The 22,893-nt window shown below is 53.5% G+C and overlaps 1 protein-coding gene across 2 annotated transcripts; it reads left to right on the top strand.

Annotated features, from left to right (window-relative positions):
• The first annotated feature begins 5,782 nt into the window (after positions 1–5,782).
• St6galnac6 (ST6 N-acetylgalactosaminide alpha-2,6-sialyltransferase 6) lies at positions 5,783–19,531 on the top strand. Of its 2 annotated transcripts, none has more exons than XM_052724378.1 (7): positions 5,783–5,937; positions 6,837–6,891; positions 8,092–8,182; positions 10,879–11,058; positions 13,135–13,541; positions 17,367–17,474; positions 18,113–19,531. In XM_052724378.1, the coding sequence occupies exons 2-7, from the start codon at positions 6,866–6,868 to the stop codon at positions 18,426–18,428; spliced, it is 1,128 nt and encodes a 375-aa protein (XP_052580338.1). In that variant the 5' UTR covers positions 5,783–5,937; positions 6,837–6,865; the 3' UTR covers positions 18,429–19,531. The 2 variants fall into 2 exon arrangements, with proteins under 2 accessions (XP_052580338.1, XP_052580339.1); XM_052724379.1 differs by having other exon boundaries at positions 5,785–5,937; positions 18,109–18,410.
• The last annotated feature ends 3,362 nt before the right edge of the window (positions 19,532–22,893 follow it).

Genomic DNA, 22,893 nt, shown 5'->3' with positions numbered 1-22,893 from the left:
CAACTCTTACCCGCATTATTAGTACCACAAAAGGGGGCTGTTACTGTTCTTGGGGTCCAGGAAGGGAAGCCAGCCCTCCTAGAACGGGAGTCCAGAAATCTGACGGGCTTGAGTCCACTCTGCTTTGGTCTGGATCTGGGCTTAAGCATCCCTTCATTTTCAGGGTCCCTAGCAGGGCCTGGGGTAGAGAAGGGCTGTAGTGGGGACAGGAGACTCCCATGACTGGCACAACCTCCACGCCCTGGCTGTCCTTGCTAGAGAGCCCTTGGTCTCTGAGCACCTAGCAGTCAAGTTCATCAGACTGTTCACCCGCCCTTCCTTTCTTTCTCCTCAACCACGCCCACCGTGGTTTCCGTTCTGTCCTGCAGGGTGGGGTCAGGAGGCCTGCCTTGCAGGAAGCACTGAAGGCTAGTCCTGGAGAGCAGGACTCTGTCCTGCGTCCACTCTGGTTGGGTCGTCTGCTTGCCCACCATGGCTGGAGTCTGGAGTTTATCACACACACGTTTGTTTCTCCTCAATTTTAATCTGTTTTGTGTGTTTTGCCTGCATACACATCTGTGTGCCATGTACATGCCTGGTGCCATCAGATGCTGGAAGAGGGCCCCCAATCTCCTGTATGGGAGTTACAAACGATTGTGAACCACCATGTGGGGGCTGGGAATCTAACCCAGGTTCTCTGGAAGAGCAGCCAGTGCCCTTAACTACTGAGCCGTCTCTCCAACCCCATCACACCTGTTTTAATAATAATAATAAAAATAAAACAGTGTTATTAACTTCCCAAAGTAGATTTGGCATAGCAGCACATGCTTGCAATCCCAATACTTTGAAAGGGGGCAAGAAGATCAGAAATTCAAGGTCATCCTTGGTCACATAGCACCCCCCCTCCACCGTAGTAAGACTTTCAAACCAATCAACCAATCACAACTTACTAAATTAATGAAATGCAAACAACTTAGAAGTTTATAAAGTTAAAAGTTATGGCAGCACTCCTACGAACCTCTAGAGCAGAGGTTCTGAACCTGTGGGTCCAGATCCCTTTGGGAGTCTTTCATAGGGGTCACCTAAGTCCACCGGAAAACAGATATTTACCTTATGATTCATAAAGTAGCAAGTTACAGTTATGAAGTAGCAGTGAAAATAATTTTATGGTTGGGTGTTCACCACGACATGAGAAACTGTACTAAAGGGTCGCAGCCTTAGGAAGGTTGAGAACTATTGAGCTAGGCAGTTACCGCTTCAGTTCCATGTGGACTCTATCCCACACCTTTTACGTGCATTTACTAACATGGTGATTATATTAAAGGGGAGGTAACAGAAAAAGTAGGAGAAAAGAAAGGGAGGTTGGGGAGAGAGCTCACTTGGTAAAGCACTGTGTAGCGCAAGCCCGGGGACTTGAGCTTAGCCCTCCGAATCTCCCCCCCCCCCCCCCCGAAAATCCTAAGTGTGAGGTCCTTGTTCACAACAAGAAAGGGGAAGAGACAGCTGGATCCCCGAGGCTCTCTGGCCAGCCTGGAGGAACCCCTGCCTCACCAAGAACAAGGCGGAGTTTCTTTCCGTGTCTTTCCTAGGCACCTAACAAGAAGGCTGAGCAGTGAGGTCAGGCGCTGGCTGCAGCCGACACCAACGTGAGCACTCCTGAGCACATGCTCGCACAAAGCCGCAGGTGCGACTCAGTTTTTAAAATTTTAAAGTCCTGGGGCTGGAGAGAGCTCATCAGTTAGGAACACTGGCTGCCCTTGCAGAGGGCTGGCTTCCTTTCCCAACCACCCGATGGCTCACAACCATCTCTAACTCAGGGTCCAGGGGATCCAGTGTCCTCTTCTGACCTCCATGGCACCAAAACACAAGAGATGCACAGACATACGTGCAGGCAAAACACCCCTATATATAAAATAAAAATTAAAAACAAAATTTTTAATTATAAATTTTAATTTATTGTATGTGTGTGTGCCTGCTTGTCTGCATGTAAATCAAGTGTGTGCTGGTGCCCTCATAGGCCAGGAGAGGGCACCAGCACCCTTGGGGTTTCCTGCCTTAGCCTCCCCAGTAGCTGAGACGACCAGCCTGTGCCACCATAATCATCCTGAAATAAACTCGAGGTCAGACTCCCGACGTCTGAACCAACATTGGTTCCTGAGTCATGCTGAAACTTCTACCCTGAGAAGGACCATGGTGGTCTCAGAGACCAGGCATTCGCAGACATGCTGTCATAATGATCAAAGAGTATCTCGTTTTTATCTTTTTATCTTCTTTTGCACCTTCTTTCTTTTTCTTACATTTATTTATTTATTTATTTATTTATTTATTTATTTATTTATTTATTGGGGGGTGTGAGAACCCTACAGTGCGCATGTGGAGGTCAGAACAACTTGCGAGAGTGGATTCTCTCCTACCACACGGGTCCCAGGGACTAAACTCGGGTCATCAGGCTTGGTGGCAATCGCTATTTACCCGCTGAGCCATCTCACCAGCCCTGAACCTCTTCTTTTAAAATTGTGATATTCTGATTTTGTGACAGGCTGAGCTGTCTACGTTATATTAGTAAATTAGAACGCACGTGGACTCTATGAGCCTCTTGAACTCAATACCCATGCTTACTGTAATGTGCACACCTCCTCAGGGCTCTTAAAACTTTAATCAGTGGTCCGGGCACAGGCTCTCTCCTGCCCTTGGCAACGCTGTTAGGGTTTCTTTTGTTTGTGTCCTGGTCACTGTTCTGTTGCTGTGCAGAGACACCGTGACCACGGCAACTCTTTTAAAAGAAAGTATTGAACTGGGGGTCTGCTTACAGTTGCAGAGCTTTAGTCCATTTTCATCACGGCCGGGAGCATGGCGTGGTGCTGGAGCAGTAGCTGGGGGCTACAGCCTGATTCACAGATGGGAGCAGGGGTAGAAACGGGGGTGAAGAAAACTGATCTTTCCCTTCATCTGGTTTTGTTTTTTGAAACAGCCTCAGCCGCCCAGCCTGCTCTTGACCTTGATATTTAGCTGAGGATAGTCTTGGCCTACTCTATCCCCTCTGCTAGCCATGTGTGTAGCTTTACTTACCTCCCCACATTTCTTTTTTGTACTCCTTAGGTCTCCAAGATTCACCAGCGTGGCTGTAGCTTATTAATTGCCCCTGCTGTGTAATATTCCAGTGTGAATATTTCATAATATTTAGAAAAACCTTTGCCAGGCAGTGGTGTTGCACATTTTTAATCCCAGCACTTGGGAAACAGAGGTAGGTAGATCTGAGTTCAAGGCCAGCCTGGTCGACGGAGTGAGTGAGTTCCAGGACGGCCAGGGCTACATAGAGAAATCCTGTCTCAAAAAACCAAACCAGACCAAACAAAACCTTCTGCTCTCCTGTTGCCAGACATCTGGACTATTGCCACTTTTGTCTTTAAACCACGCTGCTGTGAACATCACGTGGCTGGGTACATCTGCAGGGACTTCTAGGTACCCAGGGTGTTAAACGGAAATTTTTACTATGTTGTTTTCCAAAGGGATTGCATAACATGAAGCTCTTCAAACTTGCTTTCTATACTTAAGTGTCCTGTAAATGTCCCAGCCCCCTCTCCCGGCACACACACTGACCCCCGTGTCCCAGCCCTCCTCTCCCGACATGCACTGACCCCGTGTCCCAGCCCCCCTCTCCCGGAATGCACAGACCCCCGTGTCCCAGCCCCCTCTCCCGACATGCACTGACCCCCGTGTCCCAGCCCCCCTCTCCCGACATGCACTGACCCCGTGTCCCAGCCCCCCTCTCCCGACATGCACTGACCCCGTGTCCCAGCCCCCCTCTCCCGACATGCACTGACCCCGTGTCCCAGCCCCCCTCTCCCGGCACACACACAGCCCCCCTCTCCCGACATGCACTGACCCCGTGTCCCAGCCCCCCTCTCCCGACATGCACTGACCCCGTGTCCCAGCCCCCTCTCCCGACATGCACTGACCCCCGTGTCCCAGCCCCCCTCTCCCGACATGCACTGACCCCCGTGTCCGAGCCCCCTCTCCCGACATGCACTGACCCCCGTGTCCCAGCCCCCCTCTCCCGACATGCACTGACCCCCGTGTCCCAGCCCCCCTCTCCCGGCACACACACTGACCCCCGTGTCCCAGCCCCCCTCTCCCAACATGCACTGACCCCCGTGTCCCAGCCCCCTCTCCCGGCACACACACTGACCCCCGTGTCCCAGCCCCCCTCTCCCGGCACGCACACTGACCCCCGTGTCCCAGCCCCCCTCTCCCGGCACGCACACTGACCCCCGTGTCCCAGCCCCCCTCTCCCGGCACGCACACTGACCCCCGTGTCCCAGCCCCCCTCTCCCGACATGCACTGACCCCCGTGTCCCAGCCCCCCTCTCCCGACATGCACTGACCCCCGTGTCCGAGCCCCCTCTCCCGACATGCACTGACCCCCGTGTCCCAGCCCCCCTCTCCCGACATGTACTGACCCCGTGTCCCAGCCCCCCTCTCCCGACATGCACTGACCCCGTGTCCCAGCCCCCTCTCCCGACATGCACTGACCCCCGTGTCCCAGCCCCCTCTCCCGACATGCACTGACCCCCGTGTCCCAGCCCCCCTCTCCCGGCACGCACACTGACCCCCGTGTCCCAGCCCCCTCTCCCGGCACGCACACTGACCCCCGTGCTTCATCTTACCAGCCTCTTAGAACACTATGAGCAGACTGTGTGTTTATTTACCCAGTCTAACATGCTACTTAGGTTGCTTTTGCGCGTGGGTGTGTACATATGTGCATGTCCGTGTGTGTGGAGGTCAAAGGTGAACTTCCAATGATGTTCTCTCGCTGACCTGGAAGGCTCAGACAGGGTAAGCTAGCCAGAGGGATCTCCCTGTCTTCCTTCACACGCCCAGAGTAATCCCAGCTGGGGTTACAAACACACGGCCTTGGCAGGCAGTGGTGGCACACACCTTTAATCCCAGCACTCGGGAGGCAGAAGCAGGCGGATCTCTGTGAGTTCGAGGCCAGCCTGGTCTACAGATCGAGATCCAGGACAGCCAGGGCTACACAGTAAGATCCCGTCTTGAAAAACCAAAACCAAACCAAACCAACAACAAAAACACATGGGGCATCATGTCTGGCTTACTTGACTATCTCCTCAGCCCTCAAATTGCCTTTTTTAAAATTTATGTGTATGGGTGCTTTGCCTGCATGTCTGTTTACCGCAAATATGTGCAGTGTCCATGGAGGCCAGGAGAGGGCGTCAGATTCCCGAGGTCCTTTGGAGGGTAGCCAGTATTTTTAACTGCTGAGCCATCTCTCCAGTCCCATGTTGCTTCCTTTTAATCGCAGAACATACAATGAATACACGGGGCAGGAGGAAGAGAGTTGAGCCAGGGTCTCCCTATGTCGCCCTGGCCAGCCTGGGACTCACTATGTCTACCAGGCTGGCCTCAAATTTCCAACAATCTTCTCTCCTACCTTCTGAAGTGTTGGGCTCAGGGGCCTGCACCACTAGGCCCAGCAGAAGCTACATTTTGAGACCTTCTTCTCTCCATTTTCCGTCAGTAAGGAAATAAAGCAATGTATCAGGTTGCCCAGGGGTTACTACTGGGTCTCAAGGTGGAGGAACCAGAGTTCGAGCCCAGTGATCCCCACCTCCTTCCTAATCGGAGGTCTTGGTGTCCATACGGGGCGGGGCGGGGCGTGGGTGTGAGAAATGGAGAAACATCCGGACTCGGGATGGCATGGGAGGCTGATGGAGAGCATCCCTCCTCTCTGGCTCCTCCCTGGGGCGGGGCCACCCACAGCCGGAGGCTCCGCCCTCCCTCCTGCCTGGCCCGGGCCCGTGAGCGTCGGCGCTAGGACCCCGCGGGCGGGAGCTGCGGCGGGGCCTGGGTGGCCCGGGCAGCGCGGACCCCGGTTCTCGGCTCCCGGCGCCATGTGAGGGGGTTCGGGGGCCGCGGGGGGCCTGGCGCTCCCCGGCGGAGGTGAGCGGGCGCCGCGCGGGGGCGGGCGGCGGGGCGGGGGCTTGTGCCGGCGCCGCGGGGATGGAGAGCCGCCGGGGCGGGGGACCCCGGGGCGCCCCGAGACCCACTTTCCTTGCTAACCGCACCCCGAGATGTGAAAGCCCGCGGGGTTCGCTGGGCCTGCCGCTTTGGAGACGAGGGGACCCTGCCGCGGCCCCGCACCCCTCTCCTCCGGAGCTGGGGTCAGGGTGCCCGACCCCGGGTTGCAGCAGCCCAAGAGGGGGCGCGGGGCCGAGCCTCCCACGCGGCACTTGGGGGCACCCTGATCCCGGCGCCCGGAGAAGCCAAGCCCCGGGGCGAGCTCAGGGTGCGGCCCTCACCCGCAGCTCGGCCTCCGCACGTCCAGCGGGGCGGGGTGCAGGCTCCGGGGCTGCCGCCTCCCCGGCGGCGTGAGCCGCTCCCCACCAGGCCTGTCCACGCCGGGCGCACGCAGGGACTGGGGGGGACCCTCCTGGGAGACCCTGCCAGGCTCCGCCCTGTAAACAAACGTGTCCACAAGGTTCCCTCTGCTTGCTCCGGCGGCCTGCAAGGCGCCTCGTCTCTCTGATCCCTCAGTCTCCTCATCTGTGGAATGGGGAGCAAGAGCACCTACCAGGCCGCGTTGCCAGGAGGATTCTGTAGGCGGGCGATGCTTAGCGTGGCCCCGGGGCTCGTTCCGTAATATAAGGGTAGTCCCTGGCTTGGGGTCAAGGGGAGGAGGATTGTTTGTGGGACAGGCTTGTGCAGGGGCGGGCTCTGAACCCTAAAGGCTAAGGACATCTGATAGAGCACTTTCAAGCCCTGGGCGCCCTTTGTCACATCTGCATGCGTCCTTCCAGTCACCCCAGGAGTTACTAGTTCTTATCATTCCCATTTCACAGATGAGGAAACTGAGGCTCAGAGAGGTCACATGGCTTGCTCGAGGCCCCCCAGCCAGTAAGTGTGGACCCGACATTCGCACTGGCACCTGACATGCTGTCCTGACCATGGCCTTCTCAGAGCAGGACCGTGACGGGGCTGACCAGGGGGACCGTGGTCCTGGCTGAGGGCACTGCTCAGGCAAAGGTGGGAAAGTGGGGCGTGGGCCTGGGACCTGGAGTGCTCCGGGTGGCTGGAGCACGGGGCATGCGCAGGACAGGGTAGTGTGCCCGAGGTCTGCCCGGGAGCTGCGGCCAGACCCGGGAGCGCTCTGAGTGCTGGAGGTGGCGGGGCTGATGGGGACGCTCGGATTCTGCATTCCGGACTCCTGTGTGTGTTCCTAACGGTTTGAGTCCAAGGACAAGCCGCGCCCCCCTTCCGACGAGCCTCAGTTTCCCGGACTGCCCGGTGGGGACAGATGGGAGTCTGGGGTCTCCACGCCCGGAGGTGCAGGGACGGCCCAAGAGAACCCTGGCCTGGGGAGGGCGGAGGGGGCCGCCCCGGCGGTGGGCGGGGCCGGCCCGGCGGGGGGCGGGGCCGGCCCGGCGGGGGGCGGGGCCAGGCCTGGCCAATCCGGAGCGGGGTGAGTGTGTGGCGCTCTGGCCTGAGGTTTTTAGCTATTCCTGGGGTAGGGAGTAAACAGCAGCTCGGTCAGGGGGCGGGGATAGTGACAGGAATCGGGAGGCTCCCGGGAGGCTCCCAGCCGGGGATCCCCTGCGAGGATCCAGGCCCAGCCTTCCTTCCGCACCATCCCTTTCTGCTGTCGGAGGAGGTGGACTGACCCGAATGCTGACGGCCTGCTTACAGGTGGGGAAATGGAGGTGTAGCCGGGCTCGGCCCAGCCGTGGGGGCGAGGGTTCGGGGCAGGCAGGCCTGTGCACGGCTGTGATTGCAGCCGTCCCTCAGCTGAGACAACACTGTACCTCCGAGAATCATGGCTGTGCCCTTGACCCCAAGATCACACTGGCCAATGACTGAACTCATCGAGTCATAGTTCAGAGGTCAGTGAGGTGGCCCCTGGGGAGAGTCAGGGACGTCGGAAACTTTTGAACCGTCCCTGCTTGAAGTATGATGAGTGGGAACCAGGGCAAAATGGATGCAGCCCTGAGCCTTAAAGTTTGGGGGCATGTAGGAGAGCTGTTGGGTAGAGGTGAGACCTGTCATCCAGCCGCATCCAGGGGAGGGCCTCGGGCCATAACCCTTTCTGGTGGCTTACAGGTGTGACCCCACAGCCTTGCCCCCCGGGCCACCTGCAGGACGCTGGCCCCTACCCCTCAGCAGACGCCGGAGAGAGATGAGTGGAAACAAAGTAAGTCCCCCTCATTTCCTGCCCGCATCTGAGCTGCTGGCAACCTGCTGTGGAGTGGACTCTGAAACCCGCCCTGGCCAGGGCACCGCCACTCTAACCCACACAGGACGCCTGGGTGCAGACCCTGGCTTCAGCCACTGAGCCGTTGATCTGGGGGCCTCTTGCCTCTTTCTGGGCCCAATGTCCTATGTCCTAAGCTTGACTTACCTATGGGAAAGCACTGTGTGAAGGTGGATGCTGTGCATGCGGGGAAACCGGGTAGGGAGGTGAGCAGGGGCCTTGGGGGAATGGCCATGTTCAAAGTCACAGTACCTGAGTTCCCCATCATGTATTTGTTCATATTTCCTGAGGTCCTACTATGTGTTTGACACGCCCCCCCCCAACACCTTTCCCGGGGCTCCATGGCAGAACGTGAGATTTGAAAGTGGGGCGTGTGGTTGTAGCATTCTGAGTCCAGGGGAAAGATAACAGCCCTTTGACAGGAATGATTTAATACAGAGAATTATCAGTGGCAATGGGACATGGAGCAACAAACAGGGAATGGGACTCAATCCCAGCACCCAGGAAGCCAAGGCAGTGGATCTCTGGAGTGATCCCAGGCCAGCCTGGTCTAAATAGAGAGACCTGTCTCAAAAATAAAAAGAAATGTGGGAATCTCTGACTTGTCATGTTAGACTTAGAAAAAAAATTTTGTTTGTGACAGGGTCTTGTGTATCCCAGGCTGGCCTCACTGTGTAGTCTAAGGGACTTCTGATCCTCCTGCCTCCACTTCCGAGCACTGGGACTTCAGGCCTGTACCACCATGCCCAGTTTATGTAGTGCTGGGAATCAGAACCAGGGCTTCAGGCATACTAGCCTAGCACTCTGTCAACTGACCCGCACCCCCAGCTGCCAGACGTGGGCTTTCTGAATTTTGGTGATGCAAAAATGAGAAGTATTCAGTGGGACCTGCGCTTTGAAACTTGAAGTTTTGTTCCTTTGCTACCTGGTGATACTGGGTGGGGCTGAGACCCGCAGCTTCCAAAGAGCCCCTCTTGCTGAGAGGAGCCGGTTGACACACACTGCTGAGTGGAGTTGATCAGGATGCAACCTGATTGTTAAATCCAGGACCGGGTGTAAGCCCCAAGGGTTGAGGTGCAGGCCCAGCTGGAGACAGCCCAGCCGCAGCCCACTCACCGTCTACTACATGGCCCTGCGAAGGGGAAGCTGCTGGCTTCTGGGTGCTGCTGGTGGTTGAGTGTCCCGGAGGAGCTGAACTTTAAATAAATACTTGTGGTCCCAGTAAGAACCAAAGCGATTTAGGGGTACTGTCTTTATTCTTAACAGTGTCTCTCCAGCGCCCTCTACTGAGAAATCTTAAGATGCTTTGGCAAGAAAAAATACCTCAAAGAGCCCAGACCTTTTTTCACCAAGCAGGCAAGGAATGAGAAGTGACATGTTCCTTCATATATGTAAGGGATTGCTCCCGGGATCCCGAGGAGAGAGAAATCCAAGGGTGTGAGCTCAGGTTCTTCATATAGGATGGCTTAGTAATTGCATATAACCCACAAAACAGAGTTTATCATCTCTAGATAAGTTATAATGCCTAACCCAATGTGTGCAACCAAAACTGCTGGTGTCATGCTGCCTGATTGTCATCCCAGCACTTAGGAGGCGGACACAGGAGGATCAGTAGATCAAAGCCAGCCCTGATTACACAGTGAGGTGGAGGTGGCATGGGCCATGTAAGCCAATTTCTTTTCTTTCTTGTTTTTTTTTTCCCGAGACAGGGTTTCTCTGTGTAGTTTTGGAGCCTGTCCTGGAACTCGCTCTGTAGACCAGGCTAGCCTCGAACTCACAGAGATCCACCTGCCTATGCCTTCCGAGTGCTGGGATTAAAAGCATGCACCACCACCACCACCACCACCACCACCACCACCACCCAGCACGAGCCTATTTCTATACAAACAAACAAAAACCTCCCAAAATTAGGGACTGATAACAAGATAGGAAGCCTGCATGTGTTCAGTACTGGTACAGTCATTATAGGCTTGACTGTTGATTGTGGTCTGTTGAATCTACAAACCTCAAAGTGTGTGGGGCCAGCTATATAGACAGCGTATGGAGAGTTACTATCATTGGACCATCTGGATCTTGTATTTGGATATTCCCTCTCCCCACCTGTGTCTAGGCAGAGGACCTTGTCACCCACATCCAGTTCAGTCCAGAAACACTTTTTCCTGTTCTCTGTAGCCCAGGCTAGCATCAAGCATGCAGCAATCCTCAGGCCTCAGCCTCCAAAGCACTGGGAGTGTGCAACACCGTGTTGGGCTCTCTTCTTGAGCACCTTCCGCAGGCCTCACCCAGGGGCCTGGGCACCTTCCGCAGGCCTCACCCTGGGGAACAAGGCTGACCCAACCTTAGGGCTCAGAGCTCCAGGTCTAGTTTGGAGGGATAGCAGTTTGCAAGCGACGAGACTGGACTGGATAGTTCAGAGGCAGAGTAATTGTCTCACATACATGAGGCCCTAGGTTCAGTCCCTAGGGCTGGGGGGAGACTAAGAAGGAACGAGATAGGCGGATTGCCAGGAGAAGGAGGTGGTACCTGAACTCATCTGCTCTGGTATGAAGGGCATGGTGGGCTGCAGGCAGGGGGTACCGAGCCTGTTGTGTGTGTGTGTGTGTGCCTGAACCCTCCATGGCCTCTTCCCTCTCCAGGAGCAGCGGTCAGCAGTGTTTGTGGTCCTCTTGGCTCTCATCACCATCCTCATCCTCTACAGCTCCAACAGTGCCAACGAGGTCTTCCACTACGGCTCCCTGAGGGGCCGCACGCGTCGGCCTGTCAACCTCAAGAAGTGGAGTTTCTCCAACGCCTACTTCCCTATCCTCGGAAACAAGGTAGAGCAGCTTCTGTGGGGAGTTCCCTGGCTGCCGATATGTCCACCTTCCAACTCTTCTCTCTTCTGTGCCTCCGAGAGGAGAGGATGGATGAGGGTCATCAGTCAAGATCCCGGCCCTTTGCTTAGGGCGGGATCTTGAACAGGTGTTTGACAGTGGGCCTTAGTTCTCATTAAGGTCCCACCCTTAGTGTTAAAAAGTCTGTCTTGGGCCAGGCAGTGGTGGCGGCGCACGCCTTTAATCCCAGCACTCAGGAGGCAGAGGCAGGCGGATCTCTTTGAGTTCGAGGCCAGCCTGGTCTATAGAGTGAGATCCAGGAAAGGCACAAAGCTACACAGAGAAACTCTGTCTCGAAAAACCAAAGGAAAAAAAAAGTCTGTCTTGGCCCAGTGAAATGGCTCCGTAGGTAAAGGTGGTGTTTCTGCCAAGCCTGATGACCTGAGTTAGGTCGATCTCTGGAATCTACATAGTGGAAGGAAAAAAAAAACCCTCCAGCAAGCTGTCCTCTGACCTCCACACACAAGGGAGTGTGTTGTGGGATGCCACCCCCCCCATACACACACACAACACACATGTGCACACACAAATGTATTTTAATAATTAAAAACATACCTTCTGTTGCTCCTGAGTCAGACTTCCGGTTTTCATGGCTCTCTGGGGACACACCCCGACAAGCTTGGGCGGAGACCCCTGAGGTTCTGGAGAACACAAGAGCAGAAACAGTAATGGCCGGCTGCCCTTTCTCCAGTACCAGCTGCTCAGTGCTGTCATCTCCCTAGCAGACCTGAGGTGATCATGCAGCCACGCAGCATGGGAGGGCCAGAGATTTGCCCAGCCCCTGCTAAATTGCAGCTAGACAGAAAAGTCTAGCGACGGGGGCCTGGTGGCTAGGGTTCAGCACTCTCACCTCTACAGACTTGGTTTGTCAGCCAGTCATGTCATCCTGGGGACCTCTCTCTGCCTTAGGGTGTCTATGAAATTCATGTATTTAGACTGTCTTCCTTTGTTGAATTTTCTTCAGAGCCTTTGTGTATGGAGGCCCCTTGGCTGTGGACACACCCTCCCTGAAAAGGACCCATAGTAGGGGTTAAGAGGAATGGGAGAGTAGATGGGGAGAAAGAGGGACCTCGTGAGCGAGGGTGGTTTGAAGGGAAAGGGTCTGAGCGTGGCTTGTTGCTTCTCCCCGCCTGATGGCGAGAGAACTAGTGTTGGAGCTTGTTGGAGGCCATGGAAAATGACCTGGTGCTTTGGGAGAGAGCGTTCTTTTGGGGGAGCTGGGCCACACACGCTGGTCTCCATCTTCTGTTTCTCAGTGTGCCGCCTGTATATTTCTGTCTCAAGTCTTTGTACTTGCTTTTCCTCTGGCCTTGAACATTTTTGCCTAAGTGGTGTGACTCTAAAGACTGTTTTGTTGTTGTTGTTGTTTTGTTTTCAAGATAGGGTTTCTCTGTTAACAACCTGACTGTCCTAGAACTTGCTCTGTAGACCAGGATGGCCTCGAAGTCACAGAGACCTGCCTGCCTCTGCCTCCTGAGTGCTGGGATCAGAGGCGAGTGCCACCACCGCCCGGCTCTAAAGACTGTTCTAAAGAAGCCTCCACTTCTCTGTTTCCGATCACCTCTTTCCATGTTTTTTCCTAATGTGTATTATGCTGTCTGTCTCCCCAACTCTAAGCATTTTTTTTTTGGTTTTGGTTTTTTATTAGCATATATTAATTATATAATGGGTTTCTTATGACATCTTCATGCATGTGTATAATGTATTTTGATCATCTTTATTCTCCTTTATTTTCTCTTCTCCCCCTCTCAAACCCCTACCCAACCCCTACACCAGCATCCATAAACCGCCTAGAGAGAGTCTGGGAGGGGTGGGACCTCTGGAGCCTGTGCTGCTCCCTAGGATGGCAAACATCTTGAGGGACAGGAACTGGCTGTCCTTTGTTGCTGTGTCCCCAGATGGTTAGGAATATGTGCTTTGAAAGGTCGAGATGGTCCCCGGCTCCCGCAGGCCTGGCTGCCTAGCGCTGGGGACCCTGCACAGAGCAGCCCTGATAGTGTCCCCCTTCTTGCCCCACAGACGCTGCCCTCCCGGTGCAACCAGTGTGTGATCATCACCAGCTCCAGCCACCTGCTGGGCACCAAACTGGGCCCCGAGATTGAGCGGGCTGAGTGCACCATCCGCATGAACGATGCTCCCACCACGGGCTACTCGGCGGATGTCGGCAACAAAACCACCTTCCGCGTAGTGGCCCATTCCAGTGTGTTCCGTGTGCTGCGGAGGCCCCAGGAGTTTGTCAACCGGACCCCTGAAACGGTGTTTATCTTCTGGGGCCCCCCAAACAAGATGCAGAAGCCGCAGGGCAGCCTCCTGCGCGTCATCCAGCGGGCGGGCCTCGCCTTCCCGAACATGGAGGCCTACGCCGTCTCTCCCACCCGCATGCAGCAGTTTGACGACCTCTTCCGGGGTGAGACGGGCAAGGACAGGTACCAGCCAACCTCCCACCTGCCCGCTGCGGTCATCCCTGGCCTGATACTCCCAGCATGCACTATGTTGAGGGTGTAGTCACCTCTTGCCACCCTCCTCTGGTCAGGTCCCCCCAGCTCTCCTCAGCTGTTAGCGTGGGTCATCTTCAAAATGTTCACCTTGGCCTCACCCACCTGCCCACTCCAAACCCCCACCCCCCACCCCAGCTTCTTCCCAGCATCCTCCACTCCAAGGGAACAGGGGCTCCCAGAATGCTCTGCACTGGCATCTTTCTAGGTGGTACTCTCCACAGTGTGGCACCTAGAGTCTAGACTGTTAGCGGCATACCTCAGTGTAAGCACACAGGTGCGCCTAGCATGCTCTGTTCTAAGGAAATAGCTTTCCCATCATGCTCTTCTCTGACTAATCTCCCTAGAAACCTAGTCAGTCCCCTCCTGTATAAATACAATGTGGGCCACATTTAAAATATTATGGTAGTTATTGTCAAAAAAGCTAATGATAATGGCAGTGGATGCATTTAACTTCAATGTTATTTAAACCAATGGGTTCAACATACAGCTTCTATGTGTATGTTGGTAGATTTATACCCAATTATTGTTTTTCAAAGATTCATATGTCTGAGCCTTTGGCCTGCATGTGTCTGAGCACTACTTCATACCTAGTGCCCGAGGAGCTCCTAAAAGGGTGTTCTGTCTCCTGGAACTGAAGTTACAGACCGCTGTGAGATACCATGTGGGTGCTGGGAATTGATCCCAGGTCTTCTGGAAGAGCAGTCACTGCTCTTAACCACTGAACCATCTTTTCAGCCCCCTTTATACCTAGTTGTTTTTAAAGATTTGTGGCTATTGAAAGAGACTCCCACACGGTGGGGGGGGGGGTGTTTCCAGACCACGGATTAGGCACAAACCATGGATTAGGCACAAACCACACCCAAACACCTGTTTTCACAGAGAGATCCTTTATTAAGCTGGGAAGAAAAGTTAAAGTGGCTGCTTCCTGACTTAGGCAGAAAAACAGCAAATGATGTTGCAGGTGTCATTCTTAAAGGGAGAAGAAGGGGAGGTCTCTGTTAGGGTGGGCTAGGATGCAGTGGTAGAGGAGATGGGGATGAGGGAGAAGGGGAGGGGGGAAGGGAAAGGGGGAGGGTCATCTGTCCAGAGGGACAGAGGACGGTCTCTGGATAGAGAGGAGACAGACGTGGCATATGGGCAAATGGCGGTTTATAAAGGTAAAGAGGGAACCCCCGTGTTAGGATGAAGTGTTTAATTTTGATTGGGCAGGTTAATTAGGTGACCAAAGGGGGCTTCTGATTGCTGGACTTCAATACTTTGATAGCTGGACCTTGTTAGCCTCAGGAGGAGGAAGTGGCCCAATAAGGGAACAGGCCTTGGTGGCATCTTGAGGACTATAATCTGATGGTTTTTATCAAGGCAGAGGGAATGGGGAGAAGGGCAAGGCCTGCCAGGGCCACATGCTCGAGTGGGCCAGTGTCCCTTCAGCTGTTATAAGTGACAATTTTCAATTTTTATTTTAGGCTCCCAGTTTATTGTTAGTGTATTTTTTCTGTGTGTATGTATGCGTGTTCATGTGTGTGTGTAAGTGTGCATACGTATGTGTGCATATGCATATAGAGGTCTGAGGTTGAGGTCAGATGTTTTCCTGGCTCGCTCTCTACCTTATATACCAAGGCAGAGTCTCTCACTTGAACCCAGTACTCACTGATCTGGCTAGGGCATCCCTTGTGTCTCCTTCCTGGGCACTTGAATTACAAATGGGCCACCACGCCCATCTGGAATTTTGTGGATGCGTGGACGTCATGCCCCGATGTTTGCACAGCGCGTGCTTTACCCTCCAAGCCACCCCCCAACCCTGTTGCTAGTGTGTGTGTTTTTAAAAATGGTTAGTGTTTAATGTGTTGACTCTTTTTTTTTTTTTTTTTTTTTTTTTGTTTTTTCGAGACAGGGTTTCTCTGTGTAGCTTTGCGCCTTTCCTGGAACTCGCTTTGGAGACCAGGCTGGCCTCGAACTCACAGAGATCCGCCTGGCTCTGCCTCCCGAGTGCTGGGATTAGAGGCGTGTGCCACCACCGCCCGGCAATGTGTTGACTCTTAAACTCACCAGTTGAAGGAGATTTTTGTAGGTTCTTTGGGTCTTTCACCCATTAATAATCATGTTATGTGGAGATACTGGCTTGTTTTTTCTTCCTTCCCAATCTGTGCCTCTTTTTTCTCACCATGTCGCACTAGGATTTTCAACCCAGGCTGGTTTTGCTGTAGTTTTCTTTCTAGGTTGAGTTTGGGGTCACACATTGAAGTTCCCCTTCTGTTTTGTGGGTGAGGTTGTACAGAACAGATATCATTTGGTAGAGTTTGCTGTGAAACTGTCTGGGTCTGTAGAGCCCCTTTGTAGAAGATGTTTAGTCTTTGTAGTTTTTATTTCTGGGGTGGAACTCGGGGCCCAAAGCATGGTAAGCACACATTCTATTATGAAAGCTGCACCCCCGGCCCTGGAATTACTGGGTTCATTTTCTTTAATATTATAGAGTGTTCAGGCAGCCTCCTTCATCTTAGGGAGTTCGTGGGTTTTAAGGAGTTGGCCATTTCATGTCAGGTATCGGATTTATATCTGTAGTATCTGTGGGTTCCCTTAGCATCCGTGAGGAAGTGTGGTCATTTCTTTTATTCCTGTCTTGGGCAGCTTTGTGTCATCTTTCTTTGTCACACTTGTTACAGGCGTGCTTTTCTTTTAAATGTGCCAAAGAACCACTTCCCACCAAATACGTGGAAATAGTCTCACCTTCAGGTGTACTTAGGACTGGAGGGATGGTTCAGCGGTTAAGAGCACATGCACTCTTCCAGAGGACTGAGTTCGGTTCCCAGCACCCACACCAGGACAGACTGCTCACAGCCACCTGCAACCCCAGTTCCAGGTGATCTGATGCCTTCTGCTGGCCCCCATGAACACTGCCTTCATATGGTATATGCACACAGACATCTTTGAGGCCAGCCTGGTCTACATAGCAAGTTTAGGACAGCCAGGGCTACATAGAGAGAACTCTGTCTCAGGGAAAACAAACAAAACAAACACAAAACTATATATATAATATATATATATATATATAAAACATATATTAAATCAATATCAAAATACTATGAATGACATAGTCTACATTCTGCTTTTCATGCTACCCAAGGGCTCCAGTGCACATTTGACATACACCTCTCAGACACATATCAAGTGCTTACTAAGCCACACGTAGCTGGTGACATAGTACCTCTCAGGTACATATCAAGTGCTTACTAAGCCACACGTAGCTGGTGACATAGTACCTCTCAGGTACATATCAAGTGCTTACTAAGCCACACGTAGCTGGTGACATAGTACCTCTCAGGTACATATCAAGTGCTTACAAAGCCACATGTAGCTGGTGGCTGCTGTAGCCCCAGGGCGTGGGCTCTCCTTTATGCCTTGCTCTGTGGTCACCTCGGCATCATCTTCTCAGCATCATCTAGTATCCCCATAGGAGTTTGGTCCCAGAGGACACACAGCTGCTGCTAGCATGCTTTATGGTCGTCATGGTTAATCGCAGTGTGCACCGTTGAATTATTAGCCTCTTGAGTTCATGACCTGTTTGCATTGTGCCCTTTCCCCTCAGCAGCCTGAGTGCTCCCACAGTGGGTGGTACACAAGTCTGATGTAGAGGCAGAGCCTGGAGAGACAGTGGGTAGAGCTTCTGGGAGCCTCCGTGGGGGTGGACCATTTCTCCCTGCCTGCTCCCCATCCCTGCCTGCATGCCCCTTCACTGAGACTCCTCTCTGCCCCCAGGGAAAAGTCCCACTCCTGGTTGAGCACGGGCTGGTTTACCATGGTGATTGCGGTGGAGTTGTGTGACCATGTGCACGTGTATGGCATGGTCCCTCCTGACTACTGCAGGTGAGCTCCGGTACACCCCAGAACCATACCCGGTTACTGATTACAGGGTGGAGCTGGGAGGTCTGGGGACGCTGCTGAGGGTTCCTCTGAGGGCCTCTGTGGGATAAATTCATGCTGTTCTGCAGAGGTGGGTTTCTTGGAGCTGCCCCAGGGGCTTCCACTCCAAGCTGGGTTTTGAGCTTGTTTGTTGGTACTGACTATGAGAATTCCATGGAGTGCTAGTCATACGTTACTGAGTGCTGACCATGCACCAAGTGTCATTTCCTCACACAGTGCCAGGATACTGTCCTCCCCATTTTATGAGTGCAAATTGAGGAGGGTGTTTAGTGAGGGGAACCAAGGAAGGTCTCAGAAATTATAAGGGGTACCAGGCCTCCAAGCCCACAGTTCTTGATCACTGCTGCTCTGTTGGGGAAAGAAAAAAGTTCCATTTTTTTAAAAAAGAAGCTTGATGTTTCCACAAACTTAGTCTACCATATACCCACTTTATAGATGGGAAAACTGAGGCTTGAGGAAGGGATTGAGGATTTATTCCACTGAGACTCTAGAATAGGAGAGGGGTGGAAGTAGAAAAGACCCCTTACAGGTGGGGTCTTGCCCCCATGCCCCTGACTCCCCTGTCTGCTGTGCCCAGCCAGCGGCCCCGCCTGCAGCGCATGCCATACCACTACTATGAGCCCAAGGGGCCCGATGAGTGTGTCACGTACATCCAGAATGAGCACAGCCGTAAGGGCAATCACCACCGCTTCATCACCGAGAAGAGGGTCTTCTCATCCTGGGCCCAGCTCTACGGCATCACCTTCTCCCATCCCTCCTGGACCTAGTCATCCTGTCCTTACAACCTCGGAGAGATACAGGCAGAGTGGCTCTGGGCTCAACCATTTGACCATGGCCATCTTCCAGCCAGTTTGGGCTGGCTGGAGTATTTCCCAGTCAATCAAATCAGGGCCTTGATGAGGGTTTTTCCTCCAGCCAATCAGGGCTGGAGTTATCTATTGGCCAATCAGGGATTTGGAATTCTGTATGGTTTAATCGGGTGTCAGGGGGTCTTTCTTGTCTAGTCAGGGTCTGAGCATCGTCAATCAGGGTATAGGGGTCTTTCTGAGTCAGTCTGAGGCTTACGTCATGTCCTTTCCTGTAAGGCCTTGCATCAGAGCCCCGGGAATGGGCCCCAAATCATTCCCTCCTTAGCTGGGACAAAGGTCTGTCCCAAGGATTTGGCCCACAGTTCCAGAATCAGAGATACCGTATGGGGTAGGAGCTGCCAGGAGGCCAGGCCAGAGAGTTTGTGGAGTTCTGGAAATGGTAGGAGGCCTGTGTCCAGGTCCTGGCTTCTTCCCGAGTGACCTTGGACAAGCCCTCCTCTCTTTCTGGCATACTATGAGATCACATTCCTGTGTGCAGACAGACTCACTCTCCATTGTACTTAAGTGTAAATTCCCCCAGCTGTCATCCCTCACTGGGGACTCAGCTCCCTGGGGATGGGGAGCCGGGGTACTCTTCCCCACCTCCTGGAAACTTTAGGGTATTTTTGTGTAAATACCCCTGTGGTTGAAGAACTCGGGCAGATGTGGGACAAACACACAGCTGTTTTCTTAGCGGCTGTCAGTCCAGCTGCCATTAGCCTGGCTCCTGTCGGCCAGGCGTCTCTTCCTACCCTGCAGCAGGAGAGCGGTCCCTGCTGCCCGAGGAGCCTTTGGGATTGAGAAAGGGTACCCCGCCACACCAGGACAGCCTTTGTTTAGAGATGCTGAGGATTTGGGGGAGAAGTGTCTCCCTCCGAGTTTGGGATGGGAATAGAGACACAGGAGCTGGGTTACCTGGGTTCTGTCCCCTGCTCAAGCACTTTATTAAAGTTGGGGCTGGGTGGGGTGTGTTTAATTCCCCCTCTTCCACAGCCTTCGAGGGAAGGGCTTCCAAAAGGAGGCTGTGGATTGCGGGGTAGGGGCTGGCCAGCTGTGAGTCCTTGCACACTGGGGTAATGGGGGGCAGCGACAGTCCCAGATCTGGTTTTGTAATGATTTATACAGAAATAAACACACGTAAGCCCCAGCTCAGTGTTCTGTGTCGCGAGTCTGCATTTTTGCATGTGCCCTCCTCTCTCCCAGCTGGGAATATCCTAAGGACCGGCCTGTAGCCTTTGGGTTAGGAGCTTGCATGAAGTTGAAGCCTCAGAACAGCTGGAGAAGAAGGACTGTAGGGAGAGCAATGGTCTGGGACCGGAAGTCAGCACTGGGACCTGGGGCCTGAGGGCAGGAAAAAGGACCCTCCAGGTAGAGTGAGCTTGGCAGGTTGTAAACATGGCTGCCAGCCTCTTAGTGCGAGTGTTGTTTACTCCAGACGGGCAGGAGGTGAAGGGTCCCTGACTCCAGAGGAAATTACAGCCTGTTGGAGCAGATAAGATTCCCTTGGGAGCCAGGCCTGACAAAGGGTGACTGTGTGTGAGACAAGTACAGGGCTGCAGAGGGGCTGAGAAAGAACTGTCCTGGGCTCCGGGCCAGGCAAGGCGGTGGGCCGCCAGGGCGGGGAGGCAAGAGAGACACCTAGCATTTGTTCCTTGTCCCGTGTGGTCCATTAATCATCAGATGCCCGAAACCATATTAGGTGGCCTCCGTGAAACAGTGTCAGCCGGGACCTGTAACTCCAGCAACAGTAAAGAGTGTGGTAAGGCAGGAGTCAGGGCCAGATGGCCAGCAGCCAGGACTACCCACCCGACGGCGGCAAAGGCTTGGTGCTTGTCTGCCACCTTCAGTGGGGCAGCAGCAGGCCAGGCTAGGTGGCAGGGCCAGTAGCTAAGCAACCACTGTGATGCAGGCAGAGACAAGGGGACCAGAGAGGCAGAGACTTCTGACACTGTCATAATAGGGGTGTCTTGAGCCCTGTGGGCCTGAGACACAGCACACTCCAGCTCCATGTAAAGGCTTCTGCTGAAACGATCCTGTGAAGTGTGCCTGGGTAGAATTTCTCCCATAAAACTGGTGCCTCTGCTCTCCCACAGGTGGGTATGAAGAGAACATCAGATGCTGAATGTGGATCTGGTACTGGGAGGTCAGTTGAGCTGAGGGCTGGAGGTCGCAGGGCCCAGTCCCCCAGCCCCAGTTCTCACCTCAGGTGGAACCCATTGGAAACTTGCTGGTTTCTGAAGCCCACGTCCCCACAGCTCTGAAATCTTCCATGGATCCCCATTCACTCCCTGGCCGGGAGCAAACCTCCCTCATTTGGCGTTTGAGGTGTCCGCCTATGTCTATGTCTGCACTCTGGGGGGCGGGGTGGCCTGGGAAGCCATGCTGCCTGTCTCTCCCCTGCCAGAGGCCATAGCCTCCCTGCCTCGTGATTGCGGCTCACCTAAAGCATCTGCAGAGCCTTTCCCTTCTGTTCTCGGCTTCCTATCCAGATGTTTCCTGCGGATGTTGGTGGTTGTGCTCCGCCAGTCCACCTGGGGCGTGCCCACTCCCACCCCCTCTCAGTACTAACCCACACCGATCCAGCTGTGAGCCTCAGTATGGCTGGACCAGGGTCATCCACCCTCTCCCACTCTCACCCCTATGGGGTTTGTTTTCAAGCCCTGGAGTTCTTCCTGCAGTCAAAATATTTCATTTTATTTTTAATTATGTGTCTGTGTGTGGACATGTACATATTGAGTGCAGGTGGTCCAGGAAGCCAGAGTGACGAGCGGCAGCGAAAGGCTGTTGGGAGCCATGCACTTGAGTGATTGGAACTAAACCTGGGTCCCCTGGAACAGCCCCGGGCACTCTTAATTGCTGAGCCATCTCCCCAGCCCTCAAGATATGTTTTAGTATTTTCAACTGCTTTCACCTTTATTGTTTGGTTTAAGACAAGGTTTCTCTGTGTCGCCCTGGCTGTCCTGGAACTCGCTCTGTAGCCCAGGCTGGCCTCGAACTCACAGAGATCCACCTGCCTCTCCAGTGCTGGGATCGAAAGTGTGCACCACCACTGCCTGACATAGAATTTTCTAGGTATAAAATAACTTAACCTGGGGGCCAGAAAGATGGCTCAGTGGTTTTGAGTGCTTGTTGCTCTTCTAGAAGACCCAGGTTCAATTCCCAGCACCCGTATCAAGTGGCTACAACCACTTATAACTCTAGCTTCAGGGGATCTGGTGTCCTCCTCTGGCCTTTACAGGCACCTGCAAATGTGTGATATACACTCATACATACCCATAAAAATAAAATCCTAAAGCCAGCGTAGTGGCACATGCCTTTAACCCCAGCATTCAGGAGGGAGAGACAAGCCAATCTGAATTTGAGGTCAGCCTGGTCTACATAGTGAGTTCCAGGACAGGCAGGGATATATAGGCACACCTTGTCTCAGAAACAAACTAAAAACAAAAAACAAAAATAAAAGGAAAAAGCGGGCGTATGTAGGTATGAGGCTGCAGGAGAGATGGGTTGGTGGTTATGGGCACTTGTTCTTACCGAGGACCCAAGTTTGATTCCCAGAACCCACACTGTAGCTCACAGCTGGGGCCGGGGTACAGTAGGTCCTCTTGGAAGGGGACTGGGGTGTGAGTCCCAGCACCCACACGGCGCTTCGTAGCCATCTGTAATTCCAGTTTCAGAGGTTCCAGTTCCTCCTCCTGACCTCTGGGCACCAAGCTACATATATGTGTGCAGGCAAAGTGCTCACATATAAAATGAATCTAATTATACAAAAAAAGGTTTGTAATTAAAGCACAGAGCCAGAGAGATGACCCAGCTGGTAATGGTGTATGCTGCCGCCAAGCCTGAATTCAATCCCTGAAATTCACATGGTGAGAGGAGAGGACCGAATCGTGTAAGTTGTCCTCTGACCTCCACAAGTGTGCCTAGCACATGTGCGTCCACACGTTCATGTGGCCCCACATATACACTGAATGTAAGAGAAAAACAATTATAAAAAGGCTGTGGATATAGCCCAGTTGGGATAGAGCTTACTTCATATGCAGGGGCTCTGGCTCCATCCTTGGCACCACAGAAACTGGGCATGGCGGCTTTGTAATCCTGCCACCCAGGAGGCAGCAGAATCAGAAGAGCTATGTGAGATTAGGTTTCAAAGGAAAGGGGGGAGAGGGAGAGAGAGGAAAGGGGAGAGGAGGTGGGGGGGATGTATGGAGGAAAAATCTCCAATGAATGTTGTGCTTGCATGGATATCTGTGCACCATATGTGTGCTTGGTGCTGTGGGAAGTCAGAAGAGGGTGTCAGATCCCCTGGAAATGGAGTACAGTTGTGAGCCACCATGTGGGTGCTGGGAATTGAACTCAGGTCCTCTGGAAGAGCAGCCAGTGCTCTTAACCTCTGAGCCATCTCCCCAGCCCCCCACCTAAGTCTTTTAAGAGGGCCTTTCAGACCAGCACAGGACCTCTGGCTTACTGCATCTGCCCCCCAGCCTCCAACTGCAAAAGTTGCGTTGCTTGATGCC

This window comes from Peromyscus californicus, unplaced genomic scaffold, assembly GCF_007827085.1.
Source record: "Peromyscus californicus insignis strain IS unplaced genomic scaffold, ASM782708v3 Scaffold_7__1_contigs__length_154581171, whole genome shotgun sequence".
Lineage (NCBI taxonomy): Eukaryota > Metazoa > Chordata > Mammalia > Rodentia > Cricetidae > Peromyscus > Peromyscus californicus.
The sequence above is the reverse complement of the archived record's forward strand: the minus strand, read 5'-3'. Positions and strand labels throughout refer to the sequence as shown.